This window comes from Lethenteron reissneri, chromosome 50 (genome assembly GCF_015708825.2).
Source record: "Lethenteron reissneri isolate LAM-NWPU_2019-01 chromosome 50, ASM1570882v1, whole genome shotgun sequence".
NCBI lineage: Eukaryota > Metazoa > Chordata > Hyperoartia > Petromyzontiformes > Petromyzontidae > Lethenteron > Lethenteron reissneri.
In genome coordinates, this window is record NC_083828.1 from 9531217 (window position 1) to 9547336 (window position 16120).

A 16120-nucleotide genomic window follows, 5' to 3' on the forward strand; every position below is an offset into this window, starting at 1 on the left:
TAAATGTGTCGTAACCCTCCACCACCCGACACGGCCAAACAGTAAAAAAATGTGTCGCGTTGACAAAAGGACAAAATCATTCACTGATGTTGATTCGCTCTTCGACACACCGGTGGGCTAAAGAAGTGAATTAATTCGTCCTTTTGTAAACGTGACACGTGTTTTACTGGTTGGCCGTGTCGGGTGGTGGAGGGTTACGACACATTTATAAGTAACGCGATCTAACCCAAAAACCTATATTATGAATAATATTGGACGCGAAAGCCTTACGTGTTTTAAAACGTCTTAATTTGAAGCTTTCGCAGCAGGGATTCATCCTCTTGGGTCTCGAGGGCAAGTCACGTTCACTGGCCACGCGGCCTTGACAACAACTAATAGCGACATCTGTTTTTTGTTCGTGAATGTTTATTGATGTGTATTTATACATATAAATATTTATGAATGTATATATATAAATATGTTTACATTTGAAAATATATAAATGTTTATATAGTTATATATTCATATGTGTGCATTTATATTTATATATAAATGAATATATGAATATAAATATATGAATATTTAAATATTTATTACAAATATATAAACACATTTATATACGTAGATATAAATAATATATTATATGCACACATAAATATATAAATAAGTGGACGACGTCTTGAAACTCGTCGGCAAAGTGGTGGTGGAGGTGCTGGCCACGCTGAACTTAAAGTTGCATTGAAACATTTGATACTCCGACTGATGCTCCTGCTGTTGTGGAGTGACTATGCAGCCAGCTATGGCTGCAGGGTTTGGTGGTACATGTTGTTTGTCGTTTATTGTGAAGATTCGGTCACAGTTCCTATGATCACTGTTACATTGCTTTTATGGCTTTATTTTGGTGATTTCGAAAAGTTTTTTGGTTGGGAATTTTGCACACAGCGTTGGTGTACGGTGCTTTTTTCTGGAATTTTTGCTGGGTTTTTTCCCCTGGATTTTCAGTTTGCACTCAGTTACATATTCACTTTAAGATGTTTTCTTGTTCATGTTTTTTGTTTGTTGCGGTTGCACCCGATTCAAGAGCCGAATGGCTCACAGGGCTATACCTAATAAATGAACTTGAACCCTCGGCAGAAAGTTTCATTTTTTAAATAACAATCATAATTGTAATTAGTAACTTCAGTTAATAATTATAATACATTTTAATTAATTGTAATTAATTAAACTAATAAAAATTATTGTCATTTGAATAATTAAATGTTGATAATTTCATTCACGATAGTTTTACTTAATTACAATTAATTAATTATGATGCAAAATTTCAGTCAATTGTACTTATTTTAATTAATTATACTTAATTAAAATAATTAAAATATAGTTGAAGCACCCCCTTGTCTTTGGGTGGGTGGCGGGCGGGGGGGGATAAGGTGTGAGCGCATCTAAGCAGACGGGCTTTTATGTTTGAGACGGGAGCGATGTCTGTACGGCCGCGTGAGCCAGAGAGCTTGACGCACGCCGACTGCCCCAGGAAGCGGGCCAACGTCGCGCCAACGTTGGGTCAACGTTGGGTCAACGTTGGGCTAACGTTTGTCCCCCCCCCCCCCGACGCTGCACATTTACTGGGCACGTGGGCTCGACAACAACTTTGCCGTGGGACATCTGAGCTCAGGGTTGTCTCCTTGTGCCGGGCCATGCGTTCCAGGGGCCCGGTGCCAATGGGAAGGTCTGCAAGGCCGTCACGAGAGAGCTTCAGCAGAGACGGGGAAGCAAAGTGGAAGTCCAGCGCAGATTTGTTTAAACTTCAACTAAGCGAATTTTTCGATTTAAAGCTTTCGTGACTGCAGGGATTCATCTTCTTGGTTCTTTCGGTAAAGTCACGTAGAAGGGAAGTAATACAATAATAAAAATAAAACATAATAAAATAATTCTCACGACGTTTCGGCCACAACGCAAGCAGCCGTCCTCAGGTGAAACCAGGTCTGTCGAGGCGACAATTATTTTATTATGTTTTATTTTTATTATTTTATTACTTCCCTTCTACGTGACTTTACCGAAAGAACCAAGAAGATAAGCGAATTTTATTTTATTTTGACCAGGTAAGGCCCACTGAGCTATGCAGCTGCGACCTGGCTATCACAAATAATAGCTCAGACGAAGTGGCGACTAATCATCACAATCATCATCATCATCATAGCAGCATCAGCAGCCAATGCGTGGTGACGTTGACTCGAAATGCGGACGTGGGAAGAAAAAGAAGCGGGAGGACCCGGGAGAAAAATCCACGCGGCCACGGAGAGAGAGACGGACACCGCAAACTCCAAATACACAGCAGGCATCGTCAGGGTCGGGAGATCGAAGCCACGACCTCCTGCATACCAGGCGAGGTAGTTAACATCTCGTCGCCACGGCGCTCCATGTTTAGGCAAAGCAAAAAAAATAATCCAAAACGGGACTGTCGATTGCTCAGCAAGGCGTTGGACTCGTCACCCAGAGCCCTGGCGTTTCATATCGCTGACACGGCCCATCTTACAGAGGCGGGGTGGGGAGGGGGGGATTTGAAGGATTGGAGAGGGACAGACCACTGCGAAATGAAGCCACTTTGGTTCGGAACCGTTAACAACGCGCCACGCGTCACTACGAGCCAAGTTGGCATCTCTGCATCCGCTTGCATCCGCTTGCATCCGCTTCCCTCCACCCGACAGAAAGTACACACACACACATATATATACGCTATGATCTGCATAAAGGCGTCTTATAAAAATATATGTACAACTACATAACAATGAAGCAGCCACGTCTGCAAGTGTCCCACTATGAAAAGAGTCGTCACAGACCGGTCGATGCACGTGTGTGTGTGTGCGCTGACGTGAGTTCGACTCTAGATTTGAAGCTTTCGTGACTGCAAGGATTCATAACCTTAGTTCTTTCGGTAAAATCACGTAGGTAAAAAATGATTTTTATTATTTTTATTTTTTATTAATTTTTATTTCATTTTTTACCTACATGGTGACTTTACCGAAAGAACTATGAGTGTGCGTTCGACTGTCGGTCATCGGCGGCAAGTGGGGATCTGACTTGTACTGGGGCAAGCCCTAAGTCGAGTTCACCTCGACAGAGGACCCGATGACGACAAAGACAAAGATCCCCACCATCCCATATAGCCTGAACAGACTGTTGGGGCAAGTGCTGTTAGCGAGCACCTATGAAGGCCGGCACCGTGGCACACGAGGGGGTGGGTGACCAACACCACGCCCGGCCACCTTTGTGTCCCCAGTGGCGATGTCTTTTTTTACACACCGCACCAAGTACTCATTTGAGGCTGAGTCTACCTAGGGGAGGCCCATGACAGATTCAGATAAACGTCACCGGTGTTGGCCGTGAGCGGGATTCGAACTCGGGTCGCCGGTTTCGTGGCGCAGCCTCGCGCTAACCGCTGCACCACCGCTCCCCACACCCAATACTGACACACGCGCACACCAGGAAACCATTTAACACTGAATGAGTATCTGGTGCGCGTGTGTAAGCATCAGCATTGGGAAGACAAGATGCTCACTAATAGCACTTTGTCCCAGGAGTTTGCATGGCTATTAGGGGGAATCTTATAATTTTTTTTTTATATGGCGTGCTTAGATTTATATAATTCCGTAGCATCTGCCAAATGTGCAGAAATGCGCTCTGCTTTGACGAGACTGCGAATGAAAGAGAGAGGCGGCTTGGAGAGGCCGCCCCTGTGGGAATCTTTTGCCCTGCAGCCTCGGAGCGCTGAGCCGGCTGACCTCCACCTGGGTTCGAATCCAGTCAGTGGCCTGTGGTCACACCGGGTTCTCAAGCGCAGGGGAGATGACCGTCTCCACTGTGTGGGTCAGAGGTCACTTGAAGGGATCCGTGGCGTCCACTTCGCTCACACGGGCTGGTCTTGTTGCAGCTCCCTGTGGTTCACGCACGCACTGCGGAAGCTCCGGACGGATTCTTCGGCTCAGGACGTGGCGACGATTGCGCGACGTGGATTAAAGTGGGGGGGGGGGGGGGGGGGGGAGACGCACCGCTGCCGGTACGCGCGCGGGCGCAGGGTCGTACGCGCGAGAGATTGAACGCATTCCCGATTCGTCAATCGTCACGTCGCGAGATGCACGTCTCTCGCCCTGCCGAGCGCTGCACGCGCACACACATACACACACGCACACACACGCACACATGCACGCGCACACACACGCACACACACGTGCGCACACACACACGCGCACGCACGCGCGTAACTTGAAATGACTTCCTACGAATCTCTTGCATACTCCTGTGCGTGCAAAAGTTGGTTTGCAAGTCGAGGCTTATATTTACATTAATTACAAGCGCTGCTCTCCGCGTGGACGTGCCCGCCCCGTTGTGTGTTGCACGCACTCCATGCCCACAGCGAAAGCTGGCATCAGAATTTTAAGACGACCACTGCTATTCATTTCTTATCCCTCCTTCCATGCATCCAGTAAAGCCAAAACGAGCTCCAGTGACTCGTTTCAGGATGGTCCTGCTACATTGGGGATTTATTTTATTTTAAGACGGTCTGAGCCGATTTACGATGCGAGTGGTTTTTATTTCTGCACGCGGGAGCAAACCTGAATCACCCGGAGGGAAAACCCACGCGTGTGAGCGAGGGGCAGAGGTCGGAAACGGGTTTTGATTCCGTACCCGTACCCGGCCGCACCAGGGTCGCAAATGGGTACCTGTACCATACCCGTACCCGGCCGTACCCGTGCGCTACCCGAAATGAGTGACAAACGGTGACTCACCAGTGACTCACGGCCTACCCGTACCCGGCCGCACCAGGGTCGCAAACGGGTACCCGTACCCGAACCCGGCCGGGTACGGGTAGCCAGGTATCGGGTAGGGTGCGGGTATTGGGTACCCGGTTGCGACCTCTGGCGAGGGGCCAACGTTCTGTTCCCCGTACGGATGGAATAATGGTGGAGATTGGTCCACCCTTTGCTGCGCTGCCCTCTCCTGGCGAGATCAGGGGGTTACGGCTCCTCCTCGACGCCGACGGGAAGGTGCGGTGAACCACCAACCTCCCCTCTGCGCAGCGGTGGATCGCAGGCAGCCGCGATGCAGAGACGCCGGACGGCTGGCGCCAGCCAGAGATGTGGCGTTTGGCGGCCGAATTGGCCACCAACGTGGGGGAAATATCTCCGCCAATTTTTTCCTTCTCCCCGAAAGGAGCCTTTTAGTTTCGTTTGAAGCGCGATTAAACGCAGACGAACGCTCGTCGCACAAGTTGGCGAAAGTTACAATGGCCGAGGACACCCTGAACGCAAAGGGCGTGACGTAACAAAAAAAAAAAACAATCGCGATCGTTATTTCATCGGGGGCGACGACGCGGCCCAGGGGTGTGCCGCTTTTGACAGAGGTTCGAGGCTCGGAACCCGGCAGGCCGACCTGGTTAACTCTTTAACCCGTTCCAATGACGTACACGTACGTACGTGTACGTCATCCTAGGTGATCTTCGGTGTACGTCATCTTACGTGACATGGGCTGACGTGCGTGTACTATGACGTACACATATGTATGTGTACGTCATCCTACGTGGTCGTCAGTATACGTCATCCTACGTGACATATGACGTACACGTACGTATGTGTACGTCATCAAAACGGAATCGGAAGAAAAATGGATAGCGTACGCGTACGATGACGCACGGTGGCGTACACGCACGTACGGTTCAGTTTCTGATTCCATTCCGTTCACGTAGTTGGACGTGAACGGAACGGGAATCGGGAATGAAAGGCCACGCGGGACAGGGTACGGGGCAGTTTTGGCGCTGGCTCTTCATAGAGTGGCGGCGATCACGTCCACCGTGGTTCTCTGCGGCGAGTAACGACGTCTTAAAAAAAACATCCTGCAACTTGCAGGCGTCACCGGAACGGGACGTGGCTAATACTGCGCGTGTGTGTTTATACTGGCACGTTGAAGATCCCGCGATGCCATTCCAAAAGGGGAGAGAAATCCGTTTTGCCTGCATTCACGGCCCACAAACGCAAAATATATCGGCAAATACTGGACTGGAATTACCCGCTGAAGACCGTCTGTACGTGCGTGGCCAACCGCGCTAACCGGAGGTGTGGGTATGGTATGTTGAACTTCTTTCGCACCGTACGTAGCCAACCAGGGCTAACCGGAGGTGCGGGTGAAGGACGACAAACTAAACACACAAAAAGCAATTTAAAGCTTTCGTGACTGCAGGGATTCATATTCTTGGTTCTTTCGGTAAAGTCACGTAGAAGGGAAATAATAAAATAATTATATTTAAAACAATACAATTCTCATCATCAAGGATGATGATTGTTTGTGTTGCAATGGAAACGTCGTGAGAATTTTATTTTTTAAATTTTATGTTATGATTTCCCTTCTACGTGACTTTACCGGAAGAACCAAGAATACACAAAAATCAGTTTTACAAAAATTAGTTTTCAAACTGATCGCCTTGCACTTCAACATTGCTGCTTTTCCCGACGTACTCACAATCGTCGTCTCTGTAACGACTACTAACTGGCCATTGTGTGCCGCTCTGTGCTTTTACACCAACGTCGTGATTGTAGCCACCGGCAATTGGACGGAACCTGTCACGTGTTGCGCATTTCACAGCAGCTTCCCGATCGTCGCTGCCTGTGATTGGACGGCACCTGTCGCGTTCTGCGTATTGCAAAGTAACCTTCTGATTGGATGCGATCTGTCAAAGGTGGAACTTTTATCGCACTAAAGACGTATTCGCCAAATCCTCCGTGTGTTCACTCGCCAAAAAATATAAATGCGTGTTTCTTTTTCACCTTGTTCACGAGTAGGAATACTTTTAGTAGGAACATTTTTTTTAACCTTCTATTGAGTTTACAATCTTTAAATCGAGTAAATGGCACTTAATTTGACCAGGAAATTAATTGGAAATCCGGTTAACAAAGCTGCAGGTTATCAGTTAAATTGGGATGCATGCAATACACACCCATATTTGTACAGAAATGCGCGCGTGTCTGCACGTGTGTTTGCACGTGAGCGGTGGCACTGCGGTTAGCGCAGCGCGTGACGAACCCAGCGACCCGAGTTCTAATTCCAGCTCACAGCCCACATCAGTGACGAATATCCGAACCGGTCCTGCGCCTGACATTGAGTACCTGGTGCAGTGTGTGTAAAACATCAGCATTGGGGAGACAAAGACGGCCGGGCGTGGATGCTGGCCACCCACCCCCTCGTGTGCCGTGTCGGCCTGAATGGCTGCTCGCTCACAGATTCCGCCCCAGCGGACTGTCGAAGGCCATTGGGGGGAAATTTGTCTTTTGCATTTTGCACGCGAGCATCTGTGCGCTGTGTCACAGCGATTCGCGCACCGCGATCCAATCCCGTTTGTCCCGCATTCCGTCTCTTAACCCGCACACGGCAAAAGTGGCCATATATCTACAAACCCTGCCCGCACCTCCTCTAGGTCCACTCGGCCTGAAAAAAAGAGCTCCCGATGGCGTACGGTGAACATCGACACCAGAGGGAGCAGCGTCAGCCGCAACGCTGGCCGGCACCACCCCCCGCCGCTCCCCTGGTGTGCTCTGTGCTGGCCTTAATAGGCGCTTGCTAACAGCGTGCGCCCCGACAGCCTACAACAGCGGTGGGGCGGCGAGGGGACGCATCCGACTGGCAACTTTTTTCAATTTTTTCGAAATGTGAAAAATATGCGGAAGCGGCACATTGGCCCTGGGACAAACCAGGGCCGATGTGCCGCAGATTTCTGAATTCGAAAACCCCGCAGCTAACCTCTGTGAGTGGCCGGCCGAGTAACCCCCCCCCCTCACCCCTCCCCCCCCCAGTGTGGCATGGAACACGTTGGGCCAACGCTGGTGGCCAAACGCATCCGAACCTCGCGCGATTGGCCCAACGCGACGGGCCCGACGTTGGCCCAGCGTTGCGCGTTTCCCGGGAGCGCAGGCAACACGTGCATCTCTGTGCCACCCACCCCCCCCTCGTGCGCCGTGCCAGCCTTCATAAGGTGCTACTCGCTAACAGCACTTGCCCCTACAGTCTGTTACAGGCTACACGGGGCATCTTTGTCTTTTTTGTGTGTGTGTGTGCGTGTCGCGGTGATGGAGCGGCGAGCAGTCCTTGGCGGGCACCCCACGTGCTGCCGTTGTTCTTGCCCCCGGTGTTGCCGCCAATGGTGTTGCCGCCGCCGTTGCGGCCACCGCTGTTTCCCGTCGTTGGTTGCCCCCCGCCGGTCGCCGCCCGCCGGCCGCGGTCACAGCGACGTCTCGTTGGCGGGCGGGCGAGCGTTCTCCTCCTCCAGGAGGGCGATGCGCTGCTTGAGCATCCGCGCCTGCGTCTCGTGGCGCTCCACCATGGACACCATCTGCGCCTCCAGCCTCTTCACCTTGCTCTGGTACTTCTTCTTCGTCTTCTCGTACGCCGCTATCAGGTTGCTGCGCGGGGGCATGGGCGGCGTAGGGGCGCAGACACACACGGACACACACAGACACACACAGACACGCGCAGACACACACAGACACACGAAGACACGCTCAGACACACGGACACGCGCAGACACACACGGATACGCACAGACACACACGGACACGCGCAGACACACACGGACACGCGCAGACACACACGGACACACAGGGACACGCGCAGACACACACAGACAGACGAAGACACGCGCAGACACACACGGACACGCACAGACACACGGACACGCGCAGACACACACGAACACGCGCAGACACACACGGACACGTGCAGACACACACAGACATACACGGACACGTGCAGACATACACAGACATATGCAGACACACACGGACACGCGCAGACACACACACAGACACACACAAACACACACGGACACGCGCAGACTCACACACAGACACACACGGACATGCGCACAATCGCACCATTTGAAATTTCTGGTTAGGCCACGGCCACGTAGGTGACGGTCTGTTTCTCCTACAACGCTTTCCTGAAGAACACCGCGTGATGTAAAATCGCGTTATAATAAACGATATATAACACAGAGGGGTAAAGCACAGTGCGCGATAACACGTGAGACACGCACGCAGGCCGGACAAAGACCGAGGCGCGTGGGGGTAGCGTCTAGAAGCATCCAGCAGCATCCCGCCTCGTGCGATGATGCTACGCCGGGGCAGCCGTGCAATTCCTACTCACGCTGCGACGTGGTTCCATTTACTCAATCGCGTTATATACAATTCGCGTCCGCGTTATATGGGGGTCATCTGTGGGGGTCATCTGTGGGGGTCACCCATGGGGGTCACCCATGGAGGTCACCCATGGGGTCACCCCTGAGGGTCACCCAAGAGGTCATCCCAAGGGGTCATCCCAGGGGGTCACCCGTGGGGTCATCCGTGGGGATCACCCGTGGAGGTCACTCCAAGGGGTCACCCGTGGGGGGGGGGTGGGGGTCACCTGTTGGCTCGCTTGAGGTCATTGACGAACTCGGCCGACTGCTGGTGCCTGATCTCGCTGCTCCGCGTCAGCTTCTCCAGCGCCGCCACCAGCTCCTGCACACGGACCTTCAGCTTCTTCTCCCTAGGAGGGGCGCGGTGGCAATTCATTTTTAATAAAAATTATTAGTAAATAAAATAAATAAAACTCATGATAATAATAAAGTGTAATCAAATATTAATAAATCTGAAATAATAAGAAAGTAATAAAAAAAGTGTCAGAAAAACAATAAATAATGCGGAATAAAAAAAAAACATTTGTAATAAAATACTAAACAATAATAACAATAATAATAATAAAAGGCGCAGCCCCGCAATGGCCGCTCACGGCACCGCCGGCCGAAGGAGCCTTCGCTGCAGCGAACCAATGGGAGAGAGAGGCTCTCCGCGCCGTGCTCTCGGAAGTGGTGGGGCGCGTACCCACAATGCACCCCACCGCTCGCCAGCCTGGGCCGTCCACTCACTGCGGTGCGACCCACTGCCTCCGGCTGGGTGGGCAAACGGACGCGGCGGGGCGGGGATTCGAAGACCGCCGGCGACGTTGCTGGACCCCGCGGGCACCGACGGACCCTCCTGGGTTGCGGGAGCCCAGCGGTGCCGACCGCTAACAGAATCGGAATATTTACTCGTGCTGGAGGAATCCGATGAGCTGCAGAACACAGCTGGTGGCCGCCCTCTGATTTTATATTGGGTGGGTTGCGAAAATTCTGAAATGTCAACCCCTGAATGAAGCCAAGGTGTGCGAGCGTGTGTGCATCAAGGGCGATCGCGCTGACAGCACTTGCCCCGACTGTCTATTAAGGCTATATGGAGGGGATCTTTGTATTTGGCTTATTTGTATTCAGGCTGCGCTAACGAAACTCGTCGGCCCGAGTTCGATTCCCGCTCGCGGCCACCAACACCGGTCGTGATTATCTGCACCGGTCCTGGGCCTCCCCTAGGTCGACTCAGCCTCAAATGAGTAGCTGGTGCGGTGTGTAAAAGCATCGCCACTGGGGAGACAAAGGCGGCCGGGCGTGGTGCTGGCCACCCACCCCCTCGTGTGCCGTGCCGGCCTTCATAGGCGCTCGCAAACAGCACTTGCCCCTACAGTCTGTTACAGGCTACACGGGGGGGGGGGGGGTCGTTGTTTTTGTGCGAGCGCGTGGGCTCAACGGATCGACGGATCCCATCCGGATTCAAATGAGTGACGTCCGGGCGACGCTGCCGCCGCTCGTGTCCGAGGTCGACGCCGAGAGACGCGACGGCAGAGGGGCGGCAACTTCGCTCTCTCTCGTCGCGGCGCTTCCCGACTCGCTCCTGCGGCCGTCTGGAACGCTCTTCCTCCTTGCGGTATTAGGAAGGCTACTGGTGTCTTACGCACTTTGACAATCACCTTGATTGAAAACTCATTTCTTTAGAACTTGACGTCGTCGTCGTTGTTGTTGTTGCCGTTGTATTTAGTTTGTTGTCCTTCCCCCCCCACCCCCGCACCTCCGATGAGCACGAGTTGGCTAAGTATGGTGCCAAAGAAGTTCAACGTACATAATAATAATAATAGGACAAATGGGCAATATGGTCACGCATATACAGGGTGCTGCAAAATGTTTTTAACACGTGAGAGCGTATTATAATAATACACTGTAACATGTAAACACATGTACGTTAATAGCCTCAAAAAGTCTCCACTGCGATCTTCTGCAGGTGATCTCCAGAGCCCGGAGACAGCACATGTCTTGTGGCGTTGTTGCACATTCTCAGAAGCGTTAACATCTTTTTGAAGCACCCAGTATTACTGTACAACATACAGACGAGAGAAATCTTGCTTAAACATCCTGCCGACGCTATGCGCACGTGGCTACCCGCCCAAGGTGTCTTAGGCGGGTAGCCCTACGTAAGCAAGGACAAGGCTTGCCCCCCCCTCGCCGCCGACCTCCGTCCCAGTACCAACGACCAAATTGATTCATGAGCAGACAGCTGACCTGTGGAGGGCATCGGAGAGCTCGTTAGCCAGGTCGTTGTCGTGAAGCGGCGAGCGGAGTTCGGCCAGAGTGATCGCCGCGGTCAGCGTCTCTCCGTTCTCCTGTTGGCCGGCAAGGGGGGTGTGTGGGGGGGGGGGCACAGGGCGAGGGTCAACAAGGGGTCAACAAGGGGTCGACGGGGGTGGGGCGGGGTCACGAGTCAGGGGGGCACGGGGCGGGCGCTGCGGTTTCCACGGCTGCAACGATCAGAGGAGAATGGAGGTTTTGTTTTCACGGGCAGCCGCGTTTGTAAGGCGCGACACGCGGGCCAAGCATCGGGAACGCACTGGGCGGCGACGAATGGCGACGATTGGAACCTCTCCTCTCCACGCCGCTGGAAATTGATTTGGCGGAAACCGCGGATGGGGACGCGCGCAGAGCGTCGCCGTGGTAATCACGGTCGTTGGCAGCGGCGTGCTCCATCCACTGCTGGGTGGAGGAGGAGTCGCGATTGCGCGCCGTCCGTTTGTCTCGCGTGAAGGTGACGTTTGCGGAGACTCCGCAGATGTTTGTTCGATCCACCGCTGGGTGAGGGACGTCGCACGGCGTGTCGGTCGGCTGTTGCCAGCACAGCGCCCTGACCTCTGAACCACCCGGCTCAGAGGTCGGAGTTTATATTCAAAGCTTAAACGTCGGCGGGGAAACTGCCGAGCGGCTTCGTCGAGTGACTCTCTCTAGCGCCCTCAACTGCCGTGCCCCCTCCCCACCCACGCTCATCCCCGTGCCCTCTGACCCCCACAGAGGAAGTCTGTCCCAGGCAGTGTGCAGGTGGTGCAACTGCACCGGGGCACCACGAGCCGGAGCAGCCTGGGCGCCGGCGATATACGAAGAGGGGAGGGAAACTTGGACGGCGGATTTCCATTTAATTCTTTGCACCAGGGCCATGGCAACCACGCTGCACTACCCTGTGAAACATATGACGTGGTGGCAATGCTGCACTACCCTCTAAACGTACGACGAGGTGGAAACGCTGCACCACCCTCTAAACATACGACGCGGTGGCGACGCTGCACCACCCTCTAAACATACGACGCGGTGGCGACGCTGCACCACCCTCTAGACATACGACGCGGTGGCGATGCTGCACCACCCTCTAGACATACGACGCGGTGGTGACGCCGCGCCCGCCGGCGTCAGGCCGACCTTGGGCGTCTTGAGACGAGCGCCGGTGCCGCCGCCGGTGCCGCCGGTGCCGCCGCTGCCGGAGCCGAGCGAGCGACTCCGCTGCTCGCGCTGCTCCTCCACCTCGGACTTGAGGTGCTCGATGTGCACGAGGTAGGCCTGCTCCTGGGCCTCGCGCGTGCTCAGCTTCAGCTCCAGCGCCTTCCGCTCCTTCTCCACGAGGTAGAGCTGCGCCTTCAGCTCTGCCATCTCCTCCTGGGGACGGGGCGGGGGGGGGGGGGTACCGGTGTCACGGGGGGGTGATGGACCGGCGCGCGGACACGGCAAGAGAGGTGGACGGAGCGACAGGTGGACAGATTGGTGAAGGTGGGAAGAGAGGGATGGACAGAGAGACAGGCAAGACAGATAGATGGAGGAGGGTGAGGAGAGTTGGATGGATGGGACAGATGGAGGTGGGAATACAGAGATGATTAGACATATAGGCAAGGCAAGTCAGATGTAGGAGTTATGATGAGAGACGGATGGGTGGATAAATGAGACAGATGAATGGATGGAGGTGGGAAAAGAGGGATGGATGGAAAGACAGGCAAGACGAGAGAGATGGAGGCGTTGTGCGGAGAGACAGATGGATTATATGGACAGACTGACGGATGGAGGTGGGCATTAACATAACCCGCGAGCATTCGAACACAAAACGGCAAATTTGACCAATGCCAGAGGCAGCCAACCGCTAGGACAACAATCCAGGAAGACGAGAAGGCGGCGCAGCAGAACGTGGACTCGAGTCCGCTTCCGTCTGCGTGGCGTACTCGGAGTGATGCCCCCCCATCGCAGGCGTGGGGCTTGCTCCGGGTGCTGCGGTTTCCTCCCACGTGTGAACACTCATTAATTGGAAGACGCCACCTTCATATATGGAGGATCGTAGAGCTTTGTGGGTGCGGTGGGTGGGTGGGCGGGCGGGCGGTTGGGTGGGCAGGTGTTTGGGTGGGTGGGTGTATTTATGTGGGTGGATTTGGGTGGATGGGTGGATTTTGGTGAATGGGTGGATTTGGGTGGCTTTAGGAGGCTTTGGGTGGGTGGGTGGGTGGATGGCTCTGGGTGGGTGGGTGGATGGGTGGGTGGCTTTGGGTGGGTGGCTTTGCGTGGGTGGGTTTGGGTGGGTGGGTGGCTTTGCGTGGGTGGGTGGCTTTGGGTGGATGGGTGGATTTGGGTGGCTTTGGGTGGGTGGATTTGGGTGGATGGGTGGGTTGGGTGGATTTGGGTTGCTTCGGGTGGCTTTGGGTGGGTGGATTTGGGTGGACGGGTGGGTGGATTTGGGTGGCTTTGGCTGGATGGGTGGATATGGGTGGGTGGCTTTGGGTGGATGGTGGATTTGGATGGCTTTGGGTAGCTTTGGGTGGCTTTGGGTGGCTTCTGGTGGCTTTGGGTGGGTGGATTTGGGTGGATGGGTGGGTGGGTGGATTTGGGTGGCTTTGGCTGGATGGGTGGATTTGGGTGGGTGGCTTTGAGTGGATGGGTTGATTTGGGTGGCTTTGGGTGGCTTTGGGTGGCTTTGGGTGGCTTTGGGTGGCTTTGGGTGGCTTTGGGTGGGGGTTTTTGGGGGGATGGGTGGGGGGGTGGATGGATTTGGGTGGGTGGGTGGGTAGATTTGGGTCGGTGGTTTTGGGTGGCTTTGGGTGGGTGGGTGAATTTGGGTGGCTTTGGGTGGGTGGATTTGGGTGGGTGGCTTTGGATGGATTTGGGTGACTTTGGGTGGATGGGTGGATTTGGGTGGCTATGGGTGGCTTTGTGTGGATGGATTTGGGTGCATGGGTGGCTTTGGGTGGGTGGGTAGATTTGGGTGGCTTTGGGAGGGTGGGTGGCTTTGGGTGAATGGGTGGATTTGGGTGGATTTGGGTGGGTGGGTGGATTTTGATGGGTGTGTAGATTTGGGTGGCTTTGGGTGGGTGGATGGTTTTGGGTGGCTTTGAGTGGGTGGGTGGATTTGGGTGGCTTTGGGTGGATGGGTGGCTTTGGGTGGGTGCATTTGGGTGGATGGGTGGCGGTGGGTGGGTGTATTTGGGTGGCTTTGGGTGGCTTTGGGTGGGTGGATGGATTTGGGTGGGTGGGTAGATTTGGGTTGGTGGGTAGATTTGGGTGGGTGGGTGGTTTTGGGTGGCTTTGGGTGGGTGGGTGAATTTGGGTGGCTTTGGGTGGGTGGATTTGGGTGGATGGGTAGATTTGGGTATGTGGGTGGATTTGGGTGGCTTTGGGTGGATCTGGGTGGGTGGGTGGATTTGGGTGGGTGGGTGGATTTGGGTGGCTTTGGGTGGGTGGGTGAATTTGAGTGGCTTTGGGTGGGTGGATTTGGGTGGATGGGTGGGTGGATTTGGGTAGGTGGGTAGATTTGGGTAGGTGGGTGGATTTGGGTGGCTTTGGGTGGATGTGTGAATTTGGGTGCGTGGGTGGCTATGGGTGGGTGGGTGGATTTGGGTGGGTGGCTTTGCGTGGCGAATTTGGTGCCGGCTTATTGCCCGGCCACTGCCTCCCCGCTCCCATCTGTGGTTCCTCTTCGTGCTTCCGAGCCGCCCTCTCCCTCCGTCAGCGAGCGAGAGAGCGTGCCCCATGCGGCAGACAATCAATGATCGCTCATTCCTCCCAGGGAGTAGGGGGGGGTGGGGGCCCCTCCTCTCTCTCTCGCGCGCGCGGCCGTCTCACCTTCATGGCCATGAGCTCCTGCATGAGCACGGCGTTCTCGAGGTCGAGGCGGGTGCCGTCGCCGCGCGACTTCACGTCGCAGCTCAGCGCGTCGAGGTGCACGCTCTCCAGCTCCAGCATGGTGAGCGTCACGGCGGCGCAGTCGGCTCGCAGCTGCTGCGCGTAGTCGCGCAGCCGCTGCTCGTCCTCCTTGCTCAGGTCCGCGTCGCAGCTGCTCGCTGTCGAACTCGTCGTGCTGGCGGCGGTGGGCGGACAGGGTGGGTGGGGTGGGGGGAGCGACGGGGATGGGGGCAATGGGACAACACGGAGTTCAGATTCCAGGTCGAGTTGATTTTTGTTGAACCAACAAAAAAAATGTGAGGGACTCACCCACCGCCCCCACCACCACCTCGCTCTCTCAAACGAGCCTCCGTCGCGACTTGTCACCCGGGTGCGACAGACTGGCCGCGACCCCCACCAGGTCTGGCCGCGACCCTCACCTGGTCTGGCTGTGCGAGGAGAGGCTCTCCCAGGGCTGGGCGCCGCCCACGGCGCCCGGCGCGCCGCACACCCCGTCCAGCCTGGCCAGCAGGGCCCGGGCCGCCGCCTCCGCCACCCGGCGGCCCTCGCGGGCCTTCCGGAGCGCCCGCGACGCGTCCTCGGCGCTGCCGCCGCCACCACCGCCGCTCGGTTGCTCAGCTGCTCGCGCCGATGGAGACGGGGGGTGGGGGGGGTGGGGGTAGAGGGGTGGGGGGTGGGGAGGTTGGGGGGGTAGGGGGGGGGAGGTTGGGGGGTTGGGGGGGTGGGGGGGTGGGGGGGTTGGGGGGGTGGGGGGGGGTTGGGGGGTTGGGGGGGTGGGGGGTT

The 16120-nt window shown here is 55.0% G+C and overlaps 1 protein-coding gene across 1 annotated transcript in view; it reads right to left on the reverse strand.

Annotated features, from left to right (window-relative positions):
* Nucleotides 1-4008: 4008 nt before the first annotated feature.
* LOC133355210 (colorectal mutant cancer protein-like) overlaps nucleotides 4009-16120 on the reverse strand; it is a 64966-nt gene continuing 52854 nt past the window's right edge. The window contains exons 10-15 of the mRNA XM_061572570.1: nucleotides 15757-15955; nucleotides 15278-15512; nucleotides 12602-12835; nucleotides 11420-11520; nucleotides 9421-9543; nucleotides 4009-8420 (exon numbers count right to left, since the gene is read on the reverse strand). Coding sequence (XP_061428554.1) covers nucleotides 8240-8420; nucleotides 9421-9543; nucleotides 11420-11520; nucleotides 12602-12835; nucleotides 15278-15512; nucleotides 15757-15955 — 1073 coding nt within the window. The 3' untranslated portion in view covers nucleotides 4009-8239. The remainder of the gene's footprint in view (nucleotides 8421-9420; nucleotides 9544-11419; nucleotides 11521-12601; nucleotides 12836-15277; nucleotides 15513-15756; nucleotides 15956-16120) is intronic.